The sequence below is a fragment of the Homalodisca vitripennis genome, chromosome 1 (genome assembly GCF_021130785.1).
Source record: "Homalodisca vitripennis isolate AUS2020 chromosome 1, UT_GWSS_2.1, whole genome shotgun sequence".
In the NCBI taxonomy this organism is placed as follows: domain Eukaryota; kingdom Metazoa; phylum Arthropoda; class Insecta; order Hemiptera; family Cicadellidae; genus Homalodisca; species Homalodisca vitripennis.
This window is the reverse complement of record NC_060207.1, coordinates 132,317,423-132,337,807: the sequence shown is the minus strand read 5'-3', so window position 1 is coordinate 132,337,807 and position 20,385 is coordinate 132,317,423. Positions and strand designations below refer to the sequence as shown.

The window sequence follows — 20,385 nt, the reverse complement described above, 5'->3', positions numbered from 1 at the left end:
AGAATTAGACAGTATAATATAAAATAAATTGACGTCAAAGTCATTTGCTTTGTCTTTCATTGAGTATCCCATCTACAAAGAAATGTGGTAAGTAAGATAATAAGCTTTAAATTAAAGAATATTACTTTCAAAACTTATTTGATTCAAAGTGATTGGTAAGAACAGTGAATATTTTGTGAACTTTATTATGATATAAACAATCATATTGATCAGAACTTTCAAAAGAATAGTATTAAGTTTGAACCATTGTTCAACCTACTTAAAAAACCTGAGATAATATAGACCCAGTGCTAGTGATATATAACGTGTAGCCTACTTTCATTAATACAAACTACACTATCAACAACACCACAGACATTGAAGTTTGATCGTTATTTAAATATCAACTTGGAACAATATGAGTTAGCCAACACGAAGCAAGTCGCACAACCAATGAGGGGCAGCACACTTTGAATACCGATTGTGAGAAAATTGGGACAACAAACGGGGGCCTGGAACGTAGCAAAATCGCACAGCCAACTGGGGACTGGACCGTAGCAGAAGGGTGACCAAAGTGGATCGTAGCAGAATGGCACACAAACGTGGGGACCGTAGCAACAACAAGAGGATTTACAAGTACTGTCAGATCTGAATTGGTACCGACTAACAGAGGAGTTCCCCAGGGCTCTGTCCTAGGGCTAATTCTGTTTGTGCTGTTTATCAATGATTTTCCAGAACATCTAGAGGAATACAGTAAGATGGTCATGTATGCGGATGACACTGTGCTGCTTACTGCAAACAGAAACGTAGAACAACTAGAAGTGAACACTTTTATTGCCTTCAATATGACACAAGACTACTGTATGAAAAATGACTTAGTTCTCAATGAAAGTAAGACCAAGCAAATGTCATTTGGGAGTAAAAAGTCTACAGTATCTGAAATGCCCAACCTGACAGCAGCTGACAAAATCAAACATCTAGGTGTCATACTTGATGAAAAATTATCCTGGAATAATCAAGTGGACAATCTTTGCCTAAAACTCGGGTTAGCTCTCTATGCCATAAAACGAATCAAGGCAACTAGTACTCCTGAGGCAACAAGGACTGCATACTATGCATTGTTTGAAAGCCATTTACGCTATGGTATTACTGTCTGGGGTGGATCCACTATGGGCAATCTCAACTGCGTCCTGGGTATGCAGAAAAGGGCAAACAGAGTAATAGCAGGCTTAAGTCCAAGACAAAGCTGTAGAGATGTTTTCAAGAACCTGAACATCCTGACGGTCACCTCCATCTACATCCTAGATACTGTCCTTTACTGTGTGACCAAAGACCCCCCTAAACAAAGTGACGTGCATGAATACAACACCAGATATGCAGGAAACTATGTGCTGCAGGTCACAGAACAGCCATGTATGAAAGGAAACCATTGTATGCAGGAGTGAAGATGCTAAACAAGATACCAGACCACTTGAAAGCTGGAGGCCCTGTGCTGATGAAGAGGAAGCTGCAGAGATGGCTGCTAGACAAGGCTTTCTACACCCTAAATGAATTCTTTACTTGCGGAGACCCCACATAACACTGAAGAAGCTTTTTCATTTCACTTTGTACCTATTATACTAATTTGACTTAAATTTGACGCTGTAACATTTCTTGAAGAAATTGTAATAAAGGATATTGTCTATTGTCTATATATAAATTATATATATATATATATATATATATATATATACATTAAAAGGTTTTGGAATGGTTGGAAAGTAATTTATTCAATGAAGATTGCATCGATTAGAAAATCATTTTCTGAATAATGTTCTTTCTCTATTAAGATATCTTTTTCATTTTATAGAGAACTTTTCTAGAGGCAAAGAGGATAGAGATATTGGAATTTTATTGTAAAATTTTAGTCCTTTGTAGTAAGGGGACATTTCAAATAATTTACAGTAGAACCCTGCTAATCTGTCACCTAAGGGACCAAGAGTATGGTCGGATCAGTAAAAAGGTCGGATTACCAGAGGAGAACATTTATTGACATACAAACGTGATAAAACTATAGTTTAAACTAAAATAATGCATTAAGAAATCATCGCAAGATTATTATATCACTCTCTACCATTTTGGGAATGCGGTAACTGTTGTTACCGCTAGCTTCTGAGGACAGTCTTCCTTGCCAGCTGGTAACTCTAGTTACCGCTCGCACTAGGGAACGCCCTTTTATGGCAGTGGGAATATTCCAAATGAATACATTGTAGCTAAGTAAATAGTATTTTATTCAATTTAGACACATATAAACAATGTATACGTAAATGTGAAAACCAAAATGAACGTAAAAGTTTATAAAAATGTGAAAAAGTTTATATAAATCTCCGCTAACTCACTCAAATTCAGTTATTATTTACAAATATGTGGTGAGTAATTATAACAAAATATATTTAAATGTTTACTTGAAATGATAAAAAAATATCGTGGTACATAAGTTTATAAAAATGTATTCCAATCCAGTTGTGAGCGCTCCATTGGTGTGGGTTGATCTCGTAATCAGGATTCTCAACTTCCGAGTCCGTCTGGTACTCCACATCGTCCATGTTGTCATCCTCGTCGTTTGAACTCAATACTGGGCTCTGTTGTATGCTTTGAACTTGGTTATTGTACACCACTTGTTCCAGGGGGAAAATGCATTGTGTTGCACAACCACTTACTAATATAAAAAATTTAAAAATCATGAAAAATAATGAAAAAGACTAATGTGAAAACGAAGTGCATAAAAATGCGGGAAAAGTACCTCGTGAGGAGCGAGAAATACATCGTTGTTATAGCTCGAGTGCTGGCCGCACATTGACCTCATTTCAGAACAAAGGCTCTGTGGTAACCACAATTACCGCCTGCAGCGAACGTGTTAATAAGATTAATCGCAGAACACACCGGCAGTGGCCCGCGACTCATCCAAGGCTTGAGAAACCTCATTTACCAAATGAGCCAGGGCCCCTACAGTGCCATGACCTCTCCTAAAGCCAAATTGATTCTTATGAAATAAGGCATATTGTTCCAAATATCCAGTCAACTGAGAATTTACAACACTTTCAAAAATCTTTGAAAAATCTATTGGAACTGAAATTGGGTGATAGTTTTCAATATGAGCTGTTTCCTTTTTCAAAGATAGGTGTTATCACAGAATATTTCAGTCTATCAGGAAACCTGCTCTTCATAAAAGAGAAATTAATTAGAGTACATAATTAGGTGCAGATGTAGGAATTCACTTTTTTTATAAGGTAGGTAGGAACATCATCCCATCCTGTGGAATTTGTATTTTTAATTTTATTATGGCTTTTGATACGTCTTTGTTTTTTATAGTTAACAATTTGAATTCGTGAGGGATTTGTTTCATATTGTGAAAAATCATATGTTCATTATAGGGTATACTTTTGGAAGTTAGTTTAAGTTTCTCTGCAGTTAAAGCTAAATGTTTATTGAATTCTTGAACAATTTTATTTGGATCAGTTATTGTATTATTTTCAATAATTAACTGTCCAAGAGTTTTGTTCTTTTAACTGAATCCCAATTCAGACTTAACACCCAACTGACCAGACAGCCTTAGAATTTATTCTCGACTTGGAAATCAGTTCATCATTAAAAATTTGTTTTGCATTGTTAACAACTTTTCTAAATATCCCTCTATATGTTCTATAGTACTTTAAAAGCAATGGTGATTTTTTTTGTTTTGACTAAGCTGTGTACCTCTCTTTTATTATACTTGAAATTTTTATCCCTGTAGTACACCAGGAGTTTTTAGTAATTCTTGTCTTTTCACTAACGTTTTAATTGGAAAACGTTCATAAAATATTAACTAGAATGCGGACAATAAGCATTAAAGTTATTGGTAACATTATCAGATGGGTCTAAAGCCTAATTTAGTTTTTTTATTCTTAATTCAAAAATGAAGACGCAAATTGCAGAAAAAAATCTTTTACTTATTAACCCTCGCGGTGATAATAGTATCGGCCGTGACGATTATATCGTCCGCCCTGGTGATATCGTCGCGAGCGCTACTATTATGTAAGCGCTTTTTGAAACGCTAATTGACAAATCCAACATGGCTGCCAGCCAACAATCTCAGTGAAAGTGCTCCAGTAATAAGTTATAGTTTTAGTGGTATAAGTACAAAACAACACCTAACTTGTGCACACTAACGACTGTCAAGTACTGTGAGTATTTTCCATTTTAAAAAATCAAGAAAACAAGTTCAATAACAACAACTTTACTTACTGCAAGAATCCTAAGCATATGACATCAACAAAGAACACTTAAGTAACCATTACCAAGCTTAACAATACAAAAATATATGTATATTTTACATATTAAACAACACTATTTCTGACAAAGGAGAAGCTTCTGTTTAATTTAAAATAACATTTGTAGGAATAATCTGGTACCATATGGTAACCACTGGAAGCAGTGCTGACTGTTCTGACATCTCACATTCCACACATGACCTACTACCGACGCCTGACACCTCATTACAACCAGCTCAGCACTTGCTACACAACCTGCTGACAACTGCTAGCAGCTGTGTACTTTACTGACCTAGCTTAAGCTGTACTCCTGCTCTACTCTGTACCTAGCTGTACAAAATGCCCACAAAATATCCTTGTGGCAATTGTGATATAGGTGTCAGATTTTCAGGAATAAAATGTACAGGAAAAATGTAAAAAATGGTACCACTCAGGATGCCAAAACATTTCCAGAAAAAAAGCTTAAAAAAATGGACCGATTCTGAAATTTGCAAAATGGCAATGTATTACCTGTAGAAGAGACCATCAGCTTGATCAAGAACATAGTGATCCAAATTTAAATTTAAATACAACTCTAATCACTCCAGACCGTTCTTTTCAAGGCCTTGAAAATAGTTTTACTCAATGTGTTAGTTTTGGAAGCACAACTCCCTCTATCCCTCCCTCTCTGGACTGACTTAAAACTAGACGAAGTAAAATCTAAAACTGATTGACCATGAAAAGCTAGAAGATCAGGACTTAGAAAAATCTCTGACCCTAGCTGCAGGAGGCCGGAACAATCTTACTACAGGAGAATAATGAACTGAAAAATAACATCCACTATCTAAATAGTCGAATTTCTCTACTTGAAGCCAACTCACTTAGTATGGAAGCAAAAGTTGAAGAACTCTCAGCCATAGAAATTAAACATATACAGAAAATTGAAATCCTGCTAAACAAGTTGGAGGATGTAGAGCAGGAGCTTATTAAATGTAAACAAGATAAATCTGACTTACAAAATATTTTTGAGGAACACGACATAAAACAATCAGAAATGCTCACTGGTTACCTATATAAAATAGACGAGCAAGAAAAAAATTATCTCAAAATTGAAAACAATGACTGAGCAAACTGATAGTTACAATTTTAAAACTTTTAAAAAACATGGAAACCCAAACAACCTTTGTTAGCTCACAATCGACAAATCCTTATCCTGCTTCTTTGTTGGATCTAGCTCTTGTCCTGGAAAAATTTGACCATATGGAGCAGTCCATGGCAGATCTTGCGAGTTATGTCATGAATAATTATGCCCCTCTGCCAGCCCTTAAGGCTGATGTCCTGAATACAATAACGGGGACAAGAAGACCAGAACAAAGAAATGAATATAAGGAAGACACAGAAGGCTCGTCTTACTAAATTAAAGCCAGTTTCAGAACTAAAAAGTAAAAACTACCCAATAAGACAAACTAGAAAATCAAATTACTTTAAGTGTTTCATTACAAGTAAAAAAGTGTAGAGACCACAAAACACCGGAATTTGATCTAATTACGCCTGACCAGACTATACAGAAGAGTGGGGGAGCCAGAACAAACCCCGTCACAAAAACTGATCAGCTCTCTTGCGACACAGGGTTCGGGCCCCGATACCCTGACCATCATGAACAGATGAGTGGGGGAGCCAGACAAACCCCGTCACAAAAACTGACCAGGTCTTGTGACACAGGGTTCCGGCCCGATACCTGACCATCATGAACAGAAGAGTGGGGGAGCCAGGACAAACCCCGTCACAAAAACTGAAAACACCAGACACTCCAGTACTAAATAGCAATAAGATAGTTGTTGAAGCGCAGGTACATTTTCCAAATGACTATTCACCACCTAGACAAAGTACTTTTTATAGAGTTCATCCAGAAAAACATTTTTTAGGCAAACATCCAAGGCAATTCACAAATTCAAACAAAAATACAAAACCAGGATCTTTGTAAATCCCCATCACCCTGCAAACAAGTTAAACCTAAAAATCACTTTTCTACATCAGAATATCCAAGGACTGAAGAATAAAACTAACAGATTAGTCCACCTTCTTGAAGAACTACAGCCAAGGATCTTAATACTCAAGCAGAACATGGACTTAAAGAAGACATTTTAAAAAATATCAAAATTTTCTGGCTACACACTTGCCACCTACTTTAGTAGAAGTAACCATACTAAAGGAGGAGCAGCAATATATGTTGACGAAAACATATTCCACCTGACAGAGACAATCCCTGTTTCAGCATACTGTCAAGAATTAATCTGCGAAACAGCAATGATTAAGCTAACATTGAACAAGAAACCATTATACATTATTGGAATTTATAGACCTCCTTCTGGTAACCTTCATCAAGCACTGAGTCTAATATCAGAAATGTTAGAAAAAACCAACAAAAGCAGAAAATCACCCCATTCTGTTATTAGGTGACATCAATGTTGACTGCTTAAAGACTGACAACGAAAACAAACAACTTAATAATGTTTTTGGCCAGTCACAACATTTATAGATTGAATCTACCTCCTACTAGGATTACATCGAATACAAGGTCTTCAATTGACTGTGTTTGTACAAATCTACTACTTGAAGACGTAGAAAGTAAGGTATTTCACAGCGGCCTATCTGACCATACTGCACAACTTTTGTACGTCACAAATAAGGACTTGTCAGGAAAACACCTATTACAGTGGAATGAGCCGAAACTATTCCCAGAATAACCTTAGTATGTTAAATGCTTTACTGCTACAAGAAAATTGGGATGAAGTGCACAATGTTTACACTGCAGAAGAAGCATATACTAAATTTATGTCAATAGTTACCATGGCTCTCAATCAGCATGTCCATTTAAAGAAAATTAGAAGGAAAAAGAAGGGTGACAAATAAACATTTTGTAGACCATTCAGGTAAACTTGCTAAAAGAAAACTTCCTTCAGAAACTTCTAGTATATGAGAAAACAAATAATGAAGAAGATAAACGCAATCTAGCAAAGGCTAAGAAAGAATATGACTTGAGGCTGAGAAAATTAAGACAAGAGGCATCAGCCAGTTTCATAAATAGAGCAGAAAATAAAAATCTAAAGCCTTGTGGAAGATAATAAACGATGAAAGACAGACAAAAAAAATGTAATACAACAAACACTCAAGCTTGAAATTGATGGACATGTAGAAGATAACCCTATAAAATTGCAAAGCATATGAATCACTTCTTTACCAGCATCGCTGAGAGAACGCTGAAAAAACAATCCTAAACCATCTATAGACCCACACACAACCTCGGACACCGGCCATGACTTACATAACTACCAACACGCAAGCCAAATAGAAATACAAAATATTATAAAAAATCTCAAACAAAAGACTTCTGCAGCCACCGACAATATCTCCACAAAAAATACTTAAACATTGTAAGGAATCACTAACAATCCCCCTCACAAGTATTATTAACAAATCATTGAGTCAAGGTCAATTTCCATCATCAGCCCTAAAACTTGCAAAAGTTTACCCAAAACATAAAAAGGGGAGTAAAAACCGAAGTTGGCAATTACAGGCCAATATCAATATTGCCAACTTTCTCTAAAATCTTAGAAAAAGTTGTCCTGAGAAGGCTTTTGGGACCACTGTGAGAAGTTTAATTTATTAACTGAGAGACAACATGGTTTCATCAAGGGAAAATCAAACCATGACCGCCCTGACCGATTTTGTTGACTACATAATTGACAACCTTGAGGGAAGGAAAACATGTTACTAGTTTCTTCCTAGACCTGAGTAAAGCATTTGACTGCTTGAGCCATGATCTCATATTATACACAAATTAGACAAATTAGGAATTAAGAGCACAGCCAAGATGTGGTTTAAAAGCTATCTTAAAGACCGAAAACAAATAGTAGAAATAAAAACAAGCAAACAAGTGGAATCACAGCAATAACTAGATCAAGACCTTTACCTATAAATCGAGGAGTGCCCCAGGGGTCTGTTTTGGGACCAGTATTATTTATACTGTTTACAAATGACATACCCGAACACCTGGACAAATTTTGTACAGTTTCAATGTACGCTGATGATACCACCTTTGCTCTTGAGTGGAAAAAAAGACAATCTAGATATCAGATCATTCACAGCCTTGAACATGGCTTATCAGTTACTGCCACTCAAATGACTTTGGTGGTAAAATCCAGACAAAACTAGTCAAGTCGCATTTGGGAGAAGATGTGATGAAGTACCAACAATACCCGACGTGGAAAGAAACACCCAAGCTAAATATTTAGGAGTCATTGTTGATGAGGGATTTACCTGGTCACAGCATGTAGACAATCTTCTCTCCAAATTAAATTCCTCCCTTTATATGATCAAACGTACAAAATGTATAAGCGACATATCTACTGCGAAAATTGCATACCATTCCTTGTTTGAAACTCACATCAGGTAGGGCCTAATGATATGGGGAGGAACTTCTGCAAGTAATCTTCAGAAAGTTTTGATTCTACAAAAAGAGGGCCGTAAGAACCTTAGCTGAGCTAGGCTACAGAGAAAGTTGTAGAAGAAGCCTTCAAAACCCTGAAGATTATGCCAATAGTAAACCTCTACATAAAAGAAGTCATCTTGTATTGCTGTTGGACAACCCCTGACGCAGAATAGACACCTACATGACTACAATACTAGACCACGGTACTCGTTACCAACTACCAGTTCACCATCTCTCCCTATATGAAAAGAAACCCTCCTACATGGGCATGAAGCTGCACAACCTTCTACCTGAAGAATTGAGATGCCTCACCGGGAGAGAAGACTGAAGACTACTCTTACTGACTGGCTAATTAACAATCCTTTTTACTCACTTAACGAGTTTATTGAAAGAAGACAATGAACATTGCCATTTGAAAAGCTTATTTTTGAAATTGTAACAACTGTTTGTGATGATTTTATATGACGCCATTTCAATACTTAATGTATTTGAAAATAAAGAATATTTGTATTTGTATTTGTATTTGTATTTGTAATTCCTTCAACAATTCTCGTTGAAATCTAACGTTTCATATAGTGCTGTAATCATCGAATTGTGAAGTTTCTTTTATATCCTCTATGGAATCTAATAGATTGTTTTAACGGTCGATATATCGATGTTTTTCAACCAGTTGTTTTCTGTTGTTACACCCATACAGTAATGGTGTCTGCTGTGTTATTGTTTTGAATTGTGCTGTATTTAGTGGCAATGGATAACAATTTAGGCTCAGATCAAATCAGAGATGTTTTAGATGATGAAATAAGTGATTTGGAAAATACTAGTGATATAGATGTGCCGGAACTTGATTCAGATGTATCATTAGAGGATTATTCTTCTGACAGCGGTGAGGAATATGTTCCAAACTTTGAAGACTTAGAATCTTCTGAAGTAGATATTTCTCATCATACTGTAAATAATAGTGATAGTGATGAAGATGATACACCTAATCCAAAAAGGACTATTCAAGAATTTTCCAATCCCATGTGGTTGAGAACTTATACACCAGAAGATGCCATTGATATTGAATCAGAGTTCAGGGTTAGAAATCCTGGTACCAGAAACCTTCCTCCTAGAAACTCAAAACCAATATCATACTTTTCACTGTTTTTCACTAGTGCAGTATTGAATAGTATTGTCAGGGAAACGAACAAATATACCAATAAGACTATCCAGACTAAAAGAACTTCAAGTAAGATGAGAAATGCATCTAGGCTACAGAAATGGATTGACCTGACACTGAATGAACTAAGAAAATATTTTGGAATCCTAATAAACATGGGCCTATTTGGTAAAAAAATTTTAAAAACTTACTGAGATACAAGATTTGAACAAAATGTCCCATTTTTCTCAAAAATAATGAGCTGCAATAGATTCCAACTAATTAATTCGATGCTTCACCTAACATCACAAGAGACCGTAAGGAGAGGACAGCCAGGTTACGATCCCTGGGTCAAAATAAGGTTTTTATTGGAAAGCCTCAATGAAAATATAAAAAAGTATTTTGTTCCCTTTCAGAACTTAAGTATAGATGAGTCTATTGTTGGGATGAAAAATAGATGCACGTATATTCAGTATCTTCCCAATAAAAGACATTCCAGATATGGAATAAAAAAGTTTGAACTATGTGATAGCCGTTCAAATTACATCTATCACATTGAATTGTACAGTGGATCAGATTATTTGGAAGATAACTGTGGCCCTTTCACCCAAAAGGTTGTGATTCAACTTCTTGAAAAGTCTGAATTATTAGATAAAGGCTATCACATTTTCCTCGATAATTTTTATACCAAAATTCCACTTGTCGAAGTTTTGAGTTTTCGAAACACTTTTGTTACAGGGACAATTAACAAAAATTCTAAAGGTTTACCTAAATCTATCCTATTAGCAAAGCTTGGAGAAAGAGAGAGTATTTATTTTAGAAAAAAGAAGTTACTTTTGGTCAAGTACCAGCAGAAAAAATCTCGGAAGCCAGTTTTAGTCCTAACATTGGCCTGCAATGCAGAAGATCAGATGGTCACAAGCAAAAAAGGATTGAGATGTATGAAGCCTTTAGTAATACATAAATATAATCAATCTATGGGAGCTATTGATGTCAGTGACAAGTCAATATATCATTATTCTTGTACTAGAACTACTCCTAAATACTGGAAAAAACTCTTCATGAACTTCATTGACATCGCTCTGTTCAATGCATTTATTTTGTATTCAAATAATACTGATAGACCAGTTTCAAGGTATGATTTTTTAGTAGAAATAGTCCATGATCTGGTAAACAGTCAAGACAATATTCCCCAAAGAATCCAGCCAGGACCAGGTGGTGATACAGGCCACAAAATTGCTCATCTTGAGGGAAGTCGCCTGCGCCTTTGTGCTGTTTGTGGTCCAACAACCTCCAAAAGAAGCAGATATTGGTGTCCTCAGTGTAATTGTGGTATTCACAAGGAGTGTTTTCCATATTTAGATCACTACCCAAGGCCCCTAAAGCCTGGGAGGAAGAGGATGAGGCCCAACAGTGATTCCGAGTGAAGTTTGCTCAGAAAAAGAGGTGTACATAGTTTCATTATTGTATATATAGATTGAGTTTTTTTATGAATTGAGCCATACATGTGTAGTTTTTCTGAATGTACATAAAAAAGTGAGCAAAATGGCTATTTCAGATTTTTAATTTTTATTTGTACATAATAATACTGGTTGTGAGAATTTGAAAAAACTTTTTTGCAAAAGTAAATTTGAACATTCAGCAGAGTACAATGGATCATCATATTAGTGTAAGTTCACTTATAGTATTATTTTCTGATTCCTTAGAATGTACAGAATAAAATGATATGCAACACAATATATTACAATGCAGTTTTTGTTGTTTAAAAAATGTTTTATTAACATGCGCACATTTAATCAAAATATACCCATCACCATGGGTAAAAACATGTATCATCCAGAGGGTTAAAATTTATTTTCTTTGTTTTCTCAGGATGGAAATAAACAAAGAATTACAATCTGACCACCCAAGTCAAAATTTATTTGATCATTTACTATACAGTTCATACTTGAGAAATGTCTATGCATAACATTGTGAAATCTGTAATTCTGGTTGGTGTTGAAAATTTATATAAAAATCCATTTTGTGTCAGAATGTTTTTAAAACATTTAGCATTGTTACAATTTTCATTCAACAAGTTGATATTAAAATCAGAAGCCACTAATACTCTGTTATTTTTATGTTTGCAAACCAAATCCAACCAATTCTGTATTTTATTTAAAAAGATTTCTGTGGAGTTTGATGAATAATATTTAGCTGGAGGTGGAGTTCTATAAATAGATGCTATTGTAATGTTGTTGTTGTTGTGTTGTTGTTGTTGTTGGTTGTTGTAATCAATTAATCATAAAGCAACCGTCAAAATGAAAGTCAGCGTTGAAACATCTATGGTTAATGTTTTCTTCAAACTTAATACCAGATTTGACTAAGATGCATGATCCACTTCTAAACCAGATTTGACTAAGATGTATGATCCACTTCTAAGGGTTTTTTTTCTTACAAAGTAAGATGCAAGTTTAAACCCCTTTAATATTTTCAAAATTTCAATATTCGGTTCATTTAACCAATGTCCATTAAAACAAATAATAGATCTTTCTCTTCATGTTCAAGAAAAATTTCAATGTAATTTATTTTATACAACAAGCCTTGAGTGTTACAAAACAGATCATGTAAATCATAACAGACTCGGATTATTTTGGTGCCGGCTGCTCTAATGGGCACATTTACACTTATTAGTGTTAGAAACATTACTCTTCTAAGTCATGACAATAACTTTTATCACACCTATATAAATACAAATTAATTTAAATGCTGGTTGTTAAATTAATCATCATATATTACATAACATTGCACTATGATACTTTGATAATAGGTATTTCAAGTGCTATGTTGATGTGTATGAACCATCAAAAACTATTCAATTGGTTACATAAGTGAATAATTAAACCCCATTTAATGTTTGATTCTGTCTGCAGGTGAGACTAACAGATGCTCTCGTGTCTTCCTTGGAGTTCAAGAAAGCCAAAGAGACAGAATTGGCATGGCTGGATGCTGTCATGGTGACCAGGAGCAAAGCTGTTGCCAAACCCATGTCTGAGGGTATGGAGACTGATGGTGCAGCTCCAGATTCAAGTGGTAAGTGGGTTGAACAAATTTGTAGTCCATGCCTTAATAGTATTGAATCCAATAGGGAAGGTATGTGGAGACACATGTTTCTCTCCCTACAAGTAAACATACAATATAAGATAATCATAAAAAATCAAATATTAAAACTGAGTATCTAACATCTAAGGTAACTTAAATAAGAAGAAAAAAAGTGTATAATTTCTAATTTATATCTAATGCACCTCTGTGGTCTGTCAGCTTATAAACAAAGAATACAATTGGTACAAAGAGTCTTACACTGGTGAATTATACCACGGCTGCCGAGCGTCGTTGAAACACTCAGTAGGATAGCACAATTTCTCTTTTGTTTGTAATAGGGATGAAAAACTGCTTTGCTATATGGTTGTCTGTTATTCTATCTGTCAATAATGAAATGAGTTAGACTTTAAATTTTGCATTGAACATTTTCCAAAGCCTGTTGCACGACAGATTATGTGGCACCCTAGTACTCTGTGTTATTTTTCTCTTGGACCTCTATATCAATATCTTCTTGACAAAGAACCTTGAAAGGATTTTTGAATAGAATACAATGTTTTTTTTTTCAATATTGTGCTTAGTTTTTTCTTAATATAACTTTTTTATTTTTTCGATGGAATTGTTTGTTATAAGTATTTGTTAATGTGGTTGAAAGTTTCTCCTCTGAGGTTTTTGTCCTGAAGGATAACTATAATTTCATGGAAAGCTTCTATGTTGTGGGTAATGTTTTTTAACTATTGTTGCATAATTTTCTTCAGATTTGTTTTTTATTTCTGTAAGTTTGTTTACAGAGTCTGCAAGCTTGTTTTCAGAGTCTGCTAGATTGTTTTCCGGTTTAAGATTTTGCTCTACCTTCAGCAGCAATAGGTGTTCCAGATGAAATTTTTTTTTTTCGTCTTTTATCATTTCCTGTTGTGTTTGAATAAAATCTTCATTAAGAGTTTTAATAAGGACATTAGAATGCTCTAGCTATTCATCAAGCAAATTGTATATTTTCCTCATACTCGTGTCCAAGGATTCCATTAGATGGTTTTCAACAGAATTTTTATTTGATTTGGTTTTCGTACAATAACTACAGCTCTAATATTCACATTAAAAATTTTAACTTTTCAAAGTCATCACTTGTGAGATCAGTGGCATTTTAAGTTAAACAATTTCAAGAATTCAGTTTTACACAGTACAGATTTTGTATTTTCTGCAACATTTTTAAAGTAAAATGAATGAATGAATGAATAATATTTATTTCCCAAATACAAATTAATAACACGTACAATGTATCTATATTACTATAAATCCAACATCCATTATTAACATAATAGATAATCATCTAAATATGGTAAAAAACGGCTGCAAAAATATTCAATAATACTATTCCATCAGGGAAAAATAGGGTCTACATGGGCAAGTAGCCTGTGCGTAGACCCGAGCCATTATGGCAACGATATAGGAACGGATTTTTTAGAAAAAAAATTAGTTATATGTGATAGAATATTTTGTAATTAAGAAAATATTAAAATAGTAAAACAATAAAAGAAATACAATACATTAATGTTTATAGTTTTGGAGCAATCAGTTAACGATGAAAACAAACCCACCTCTTTAAGCTAAAAAATAAAAAAATAAATAAAAATATATCAAACCATAACAATCTAATATCTGTCGGATACAACTATTTCCTTCCAGGGGCAGCCGGACGCAAACAATACACGACGCAATGACTGAGGGGTAGGTGAGGGGGGTCAAGGTCAGGTCCGACCTGTTGTACCCGGTCACAATGAGGGCCTCGACTTCCTCGTCACTGAGACTGATAAGCAGTTCCGACACTTTCCTTTTAAAAGTCAATAATGCAGTTGTTTGAAAAAGTTCTACGCCTTCATATTTTTTAAGCACAAATTTCGGTAGAGTAGTTGAGAAATGTAATAACAATTAGTAGTTGAAAAAGATTTAATAAGATTGGAGGTAGTAATTCCTATGTTTCTAGAGTATCTAGTGCTGTAATCATTATGAGTAATTGGAATAAATTATTTCGGTAAAATTATTGAACGTGTGTATTAATACAGTTTTAATGAAAATTTGTCTGACCGTAAAAAACTCTAGTCTCTTGGAATAGGGTACTGGTCGGGCATACGCTTACTCTTCCTAAAAGCAGCTTTTAATATTGATTTTTGAATTATAACTAAGGTTATGAATTAAAGTTTTATTTGCTCCACCCCACGCAATAATACCAAAAGACAGAATCGACTGTACAAATGCAAAAATAAGCTACTCTAATTTCGTTTACGTTCAGAATATTTGTTAACTCTTTAAAAGCAAAAATATATTTCCTTAATCTGTTTTTCAAATACTCAGCATGTTCCGTCCATTTCATACGATTATCAAATATAATTCCCCAGATATTTGTAACTGCTAACACGCTGTATATTTCCACAGTCTACAATTAGTGTTTGTGTAATTTCCACAAGAGTGAATGGTCAAGTCAGAGAGTACATAATCTGATTGTGTAGACAACGAAATTGGCATAGAATTTAGTTTTTGAAATGTTTAGTGTTAAAATATTTTTGATCGAGCCATGTTTTCACTATTGCCAAATCACTTAGAGCATTTAAGCGTACTTCATTCCAGGTCTTTCCCCCCCGCGTTAAAAATAAGAGTGTCATCGGCAAAAAGAACTAATTTACTTGTTATATTCAACTTAGATATATTATTGATATATAATAGAAAATAAAATGGGCCCAAGTGTGCTTCCTTGGATCACTCCGTAATTAATGGGCATTTGATCGCTGTTGACACACCACAGATCGTTTGTTATCTGTCGCCTATCTGTGAGGTAGGACTGGAACCACGAAAGAGCGCCGCCCCGAACACCCACAGCCTTAAGCTTATCTAAGAGCTTATTCCTGTTTACAGAATCAAATGCCTTTTTTTAGATCTAAAAAAATTAACATTAGACGCTCTTGACCTGCTATTGCTTTGATTTATTTCTCTGCAGACATCGAATAGAGCATTTGAAATGTTTTTGTCTGACCGGAATCCATACTGATTCTTCGACATAATATCATGAGTAAAGAGATATTCGAACCAGCTGTTCTTTTATTATTTTTTTTCCAATATTTTAGACAAAACACTTAGCAGAGATATCGGTCGGAAATTACTTTTATCTGTATATTCGTCGGCTTTATGAATCGGTTATAACTTTAGCTATTTTAAAAATATTTGGGAAAGTACCAGAACTAATGCTCAAATTGATTAAGTGTAGTAAAGGTTTGCAAAGAATATTTAAATTAAATTTAAGAACTTCAGCTGAAATGCCATCGCAAAACCGGGGGCAGACCCTCCCCGCAGACCGGATACATGACGTAAGATGTGTTCCTCTAGTATGCAGTGTGAAACAACTGTTCTGTCGGTAGTCCTCGTCAGTCACAACTGGGTCGCCGCTAGGGTTAATGTTGTTTGCTAATATTTCGCCTACATTCACAAAGAAGTTATTAAATTCGTCTGCTACAAGTAAGCACCACAATGATACGTATTATTTTTATTTTTCATTTTTATTGAATAGAGAGTTATATAAATATTTTCAACACAAGGATGTTTTAAAATACTTTTTACAAAAGTTTTACACTTAGGAAAAACATATAACATAACATACATGTGGAAAAACATATATGTGAGGATTACATATTTTGATTTATTATAAAAACTACATGTTTGTGTTATGAATCCCTAACAAAATTATTTTATATCCTTTTGTGTAAGTTTTTCATTTGGAATTAATTTTTTGATTTTATTTTACTTTTTGGGTCTCAGTGCATTCAACTTACTGTTTTATATCTAAGGTTTTTGTATTTCTAAAAATGTTTTTATCCTTAGTCCATCAATGCGAGACTGTTCACGAGCACACCTACTGTTGTCCGCAGGAGTTAACAGCCTACCATTTTTGACATTGTGAATCAGCTATCTGGTCATTGTTATTTTTCATATTTTTTAGGGCACTTTTTAAAATGTAATAAACAAAATAACCGTCTAAATTATAGTTGCTTATTATGTAACTTTTTTACATTATATACATATATATAAAATAAAAGTTTGATAACTAGACTTATACAGAGAAAGGTGTTGTTCATGTAAAGTCTTGCACCATAGGGTAAATTTTCCGACTAAGACAGTCATGTGAAACCACACTGAAAAGAGTGAAGGGCCAAAATGTTGCAACTGCAAATAACCAATGGACTATTTACTATCCTCTTGATTATTCTTACTTTATCATTTTGTGTATGATTAAAAATATATTGAAAACCTGCATTAGGTATGGTTATTTTTAATCAGATAGATATTTTATTCTAGGTATTTTAACTAGATTTGAGTTATTTACAAAGGTAAACTTTAGAAGCATGGATAGCTCTTTCATGATGGTTGTGTGCCAAAAATCATGTATTGTAACTCTGTGAGTGGCAGCCGCTTTGTGTTGCAGGATGCCAAGAAACGCAAAGGTAAAATAGGCATGTATTTATTCTTTTGTTTCTTAGCTAATTGCTCATTTGTTAATAGAGATGGATGTGCAAATTTCGATCTGCACCAAATTAAATATTCAAAAGGATATATAACCATTAAGTATAATAGTCTAATAGTTTTTTTTTACTTATATTTTACAGAGGTAGAGTTTAAAAATATATTGGATGTGCTGAATTGGTTGCAACATTATGCATATGAAACAGTTTTAAAGATGTAAGCAATTCTGTTCAAACCTGCAATTAAAACTGAACACAATACCACTAACGTATAATGTGTTAAATAATAAAATTGTAGACTAATACTTTCAAAAGAATATAAATTTTAGTTTTTGGCATGTTTATTAATATTATATAACAAATTTTATGACATTTAAAATAATCAAAAGAATATCAATGCACAAAACAAGCACACTTTAAATACACATGATGATGCACCAGAGAAAGTGAAAGACACTGAAAAATCAACATCCGCACTTTGTGTGGTATGTGAAACAGAAGAATGTCAGTGGTTGAGAGTGCCTACCATTGGCCTTGCATTTTTATTATATTTCATTATATATATTCTTGTCATTTTATTGTTTCCTAAGAATAAGTGATGAAAATTTATCATTTTTGCATTCAAAAGGTTAGTTATAGATTTTTGTTGAATTTGTTGTTAATTTTCTGGATTTTTTTCAGTAACTGAAGAAGTGGAATCTGAATCCCCTGAGGATGAGATATACACTCTAGAACCAATCCCTACACACGAGGTACGTAGTCTATATTCATATTTATATATCAATATATATATATATATTTATATTATAAATTATATATAATTTCAATAAACATTGAATCACAAAAAGTACTTGCTCCGCCGGGACTCAAACTATATATATATATATATATATATATATATATATATATAATAAATTAAGTATCTATAAATTTAGATAGTATTTTATTATTCAAAATTAAAAATATGAGTAGATAACCTAATTAACACAATTATCCTAGTTTTGCTTATAGATCTGTATTTATGTACATGCATCCCCATGAGTCTGCTGTGTATATTTGAAGACAACAGCGATCGGCAGTATGCGAGTTATCAATCACTTAACCGTGTTATTGTTTGACCTTGTGTATGAAAATCTGTAGATAGATAACGTAATTAACAAATTATCCTACTTTTGTAAATATTTTGCTTACAGTTCTGTATATTTCACACACATCGCCGTGAATATACTCAGCATAGTCGGCGTAAGGACTGCAGCTGATCACATTATACCGATCGCTAAAACATGTTGTCGTACTTTGTACATAAAAAAGCATAGATAGATTACCAAATTAACAAATTGTAATTTTTTATCAATAATAATTTTTTCGGTTTGTATTTTTCTTAACTTTGTCAGGCAAAATTGTCTTAATTTTTTAAAAAGTATTAATATTGCTTGTTTTACTGAATACTACACAAGCACACAAAGTAAGGTAAAATTGTTGTAAAAAGGGTTTCTTCAATCTGTGCATATTTCCCAGTTCAATAAACGAAATATACCCTAAAATATTGCTTTTGCACATTACTTTTCTGTCGTGAGAACAGGTCATCAATATTTTGTTTCAAATGTCACTGAAAGTCACTCCTCAGCAGTAGATACCCTCTCTTGTTATTGTCAAAATAGTTTATTTCTTTGATTATTTAGAAGATGCAAGTCAAGTTTTGTAGACCTTCTGGAACGATCTGGAGTCGAGTTTTAAATTCAAAACACTGCAATATACTGCACTTACAGCCTAACATTATTTTAACGTTGACTGATCAACTTTTTCCAAGTAATTATTAGCTTTATACTAACTTTTAAACTTACTATTGATCAGTATTTGTGACCATATTTTGTCAACACTCACATTACTTATAAATAAAACTAACTTTTTAAAAACCGTTAATTTTCTAAAAAATTATTTTGTTTGTATGGAAAAGTCAGGGAATTTCTCCAAGCCAACACCCTGTATAGTTTAGTTTATGTGGTATATGACAGTCAGTATTGCAATAATTTGTTATTGGGTTTGAAAGAAATATCATAATCGTGTTTATTTTACAAACTAAAATAGCTCTTCTATTTTAAATTATGGAGTGTAATAAATTTGCTATTTTGTTTTTGTACTGATAAAAAGTGTTACAGGACAGTTAATTTACTTCTTCAAATTCCTCACTTAGTCTAATGAAATTTAAATTTACACAAATAATGTCATTGTGACAATATGTTCAAATGTAAAAAAAATCATATTAATAAGATAAAACATAATTTACAAAAAGAATATATTTTAAGGTTCCAGACAAATATAAATTAACCCTTTGGGTGCCCAGGGCCGATATTATCGGCTCACTATATTTAACCAAAGCGTGCCGAGAGCCGATATTTTCGGCCCTTTAACGTTTAACCGAAGTGTGCCGAGAGCCGATGTTGTCGGCCCATTACGTTTAACTGAAGTGTGCCGCGGGCCGATATTTTCGGCTTTGCGATTATATTATTTTTTTAAATCATATAGTAAGCGAATCTTCATAACAGATACATCAAACGAAAGGGGAAGAGTTACTTAACAAATTGATATATAATTCGTTATAGTATAAGGTCCAGGACAGTATGTGTCAAGTGCACCCGGGGTTGCCACCTTGACTGTCTCCCCCGCCACGAGTGTAAATAGACTGAACGTTTATGTAACAATGTATATATTTTATATAGAGACATTTCTTTGCATAGTTTTTTTATAGACTTAGTAACATTTTTCAATAGGCCTATGCTATAGACTATAGGCACTAAAAAATAGTGAGTGATTGAAGATTGGACTTTTTCTGCCTTTCAATAACTGAGGGTGAGTAAAAGCAAATAATATAAAAAAATAGGCTATTTGTCATGATTTTATTTTTTGTGAACATGCATTAGGGTC

The 20,385-nt window shown here is 33.8% G+C and overlaps 1 protein-coding gene across 1 annotated transcript in view; it reads left to right on the top strand.

Moving 5' to 3' along the window:
* The window catches only part of LOC124371370 (probable cleavage and polyadenylation specificity factor subunit 2), a 75,355-nt gene that overhangs the window by 41,110 nt on the left and 13,860 nt on the right, over positions 1–20,385 (top strand). Inside the window, exons 13-14 of the mRNA XM_046829703.1 lie at positions 12,790–12,949; positions 18,142–18,212. Of these exons, the coding sequence (XP_046685659.1) occupies positions 12,790–12,949; positions 18,142–18,212 (231 nt within the window). The remainder of the gene's footprint in view (positions 1–12,789; positions 12,950–18,141; positions 18,213–20,385) is intronic.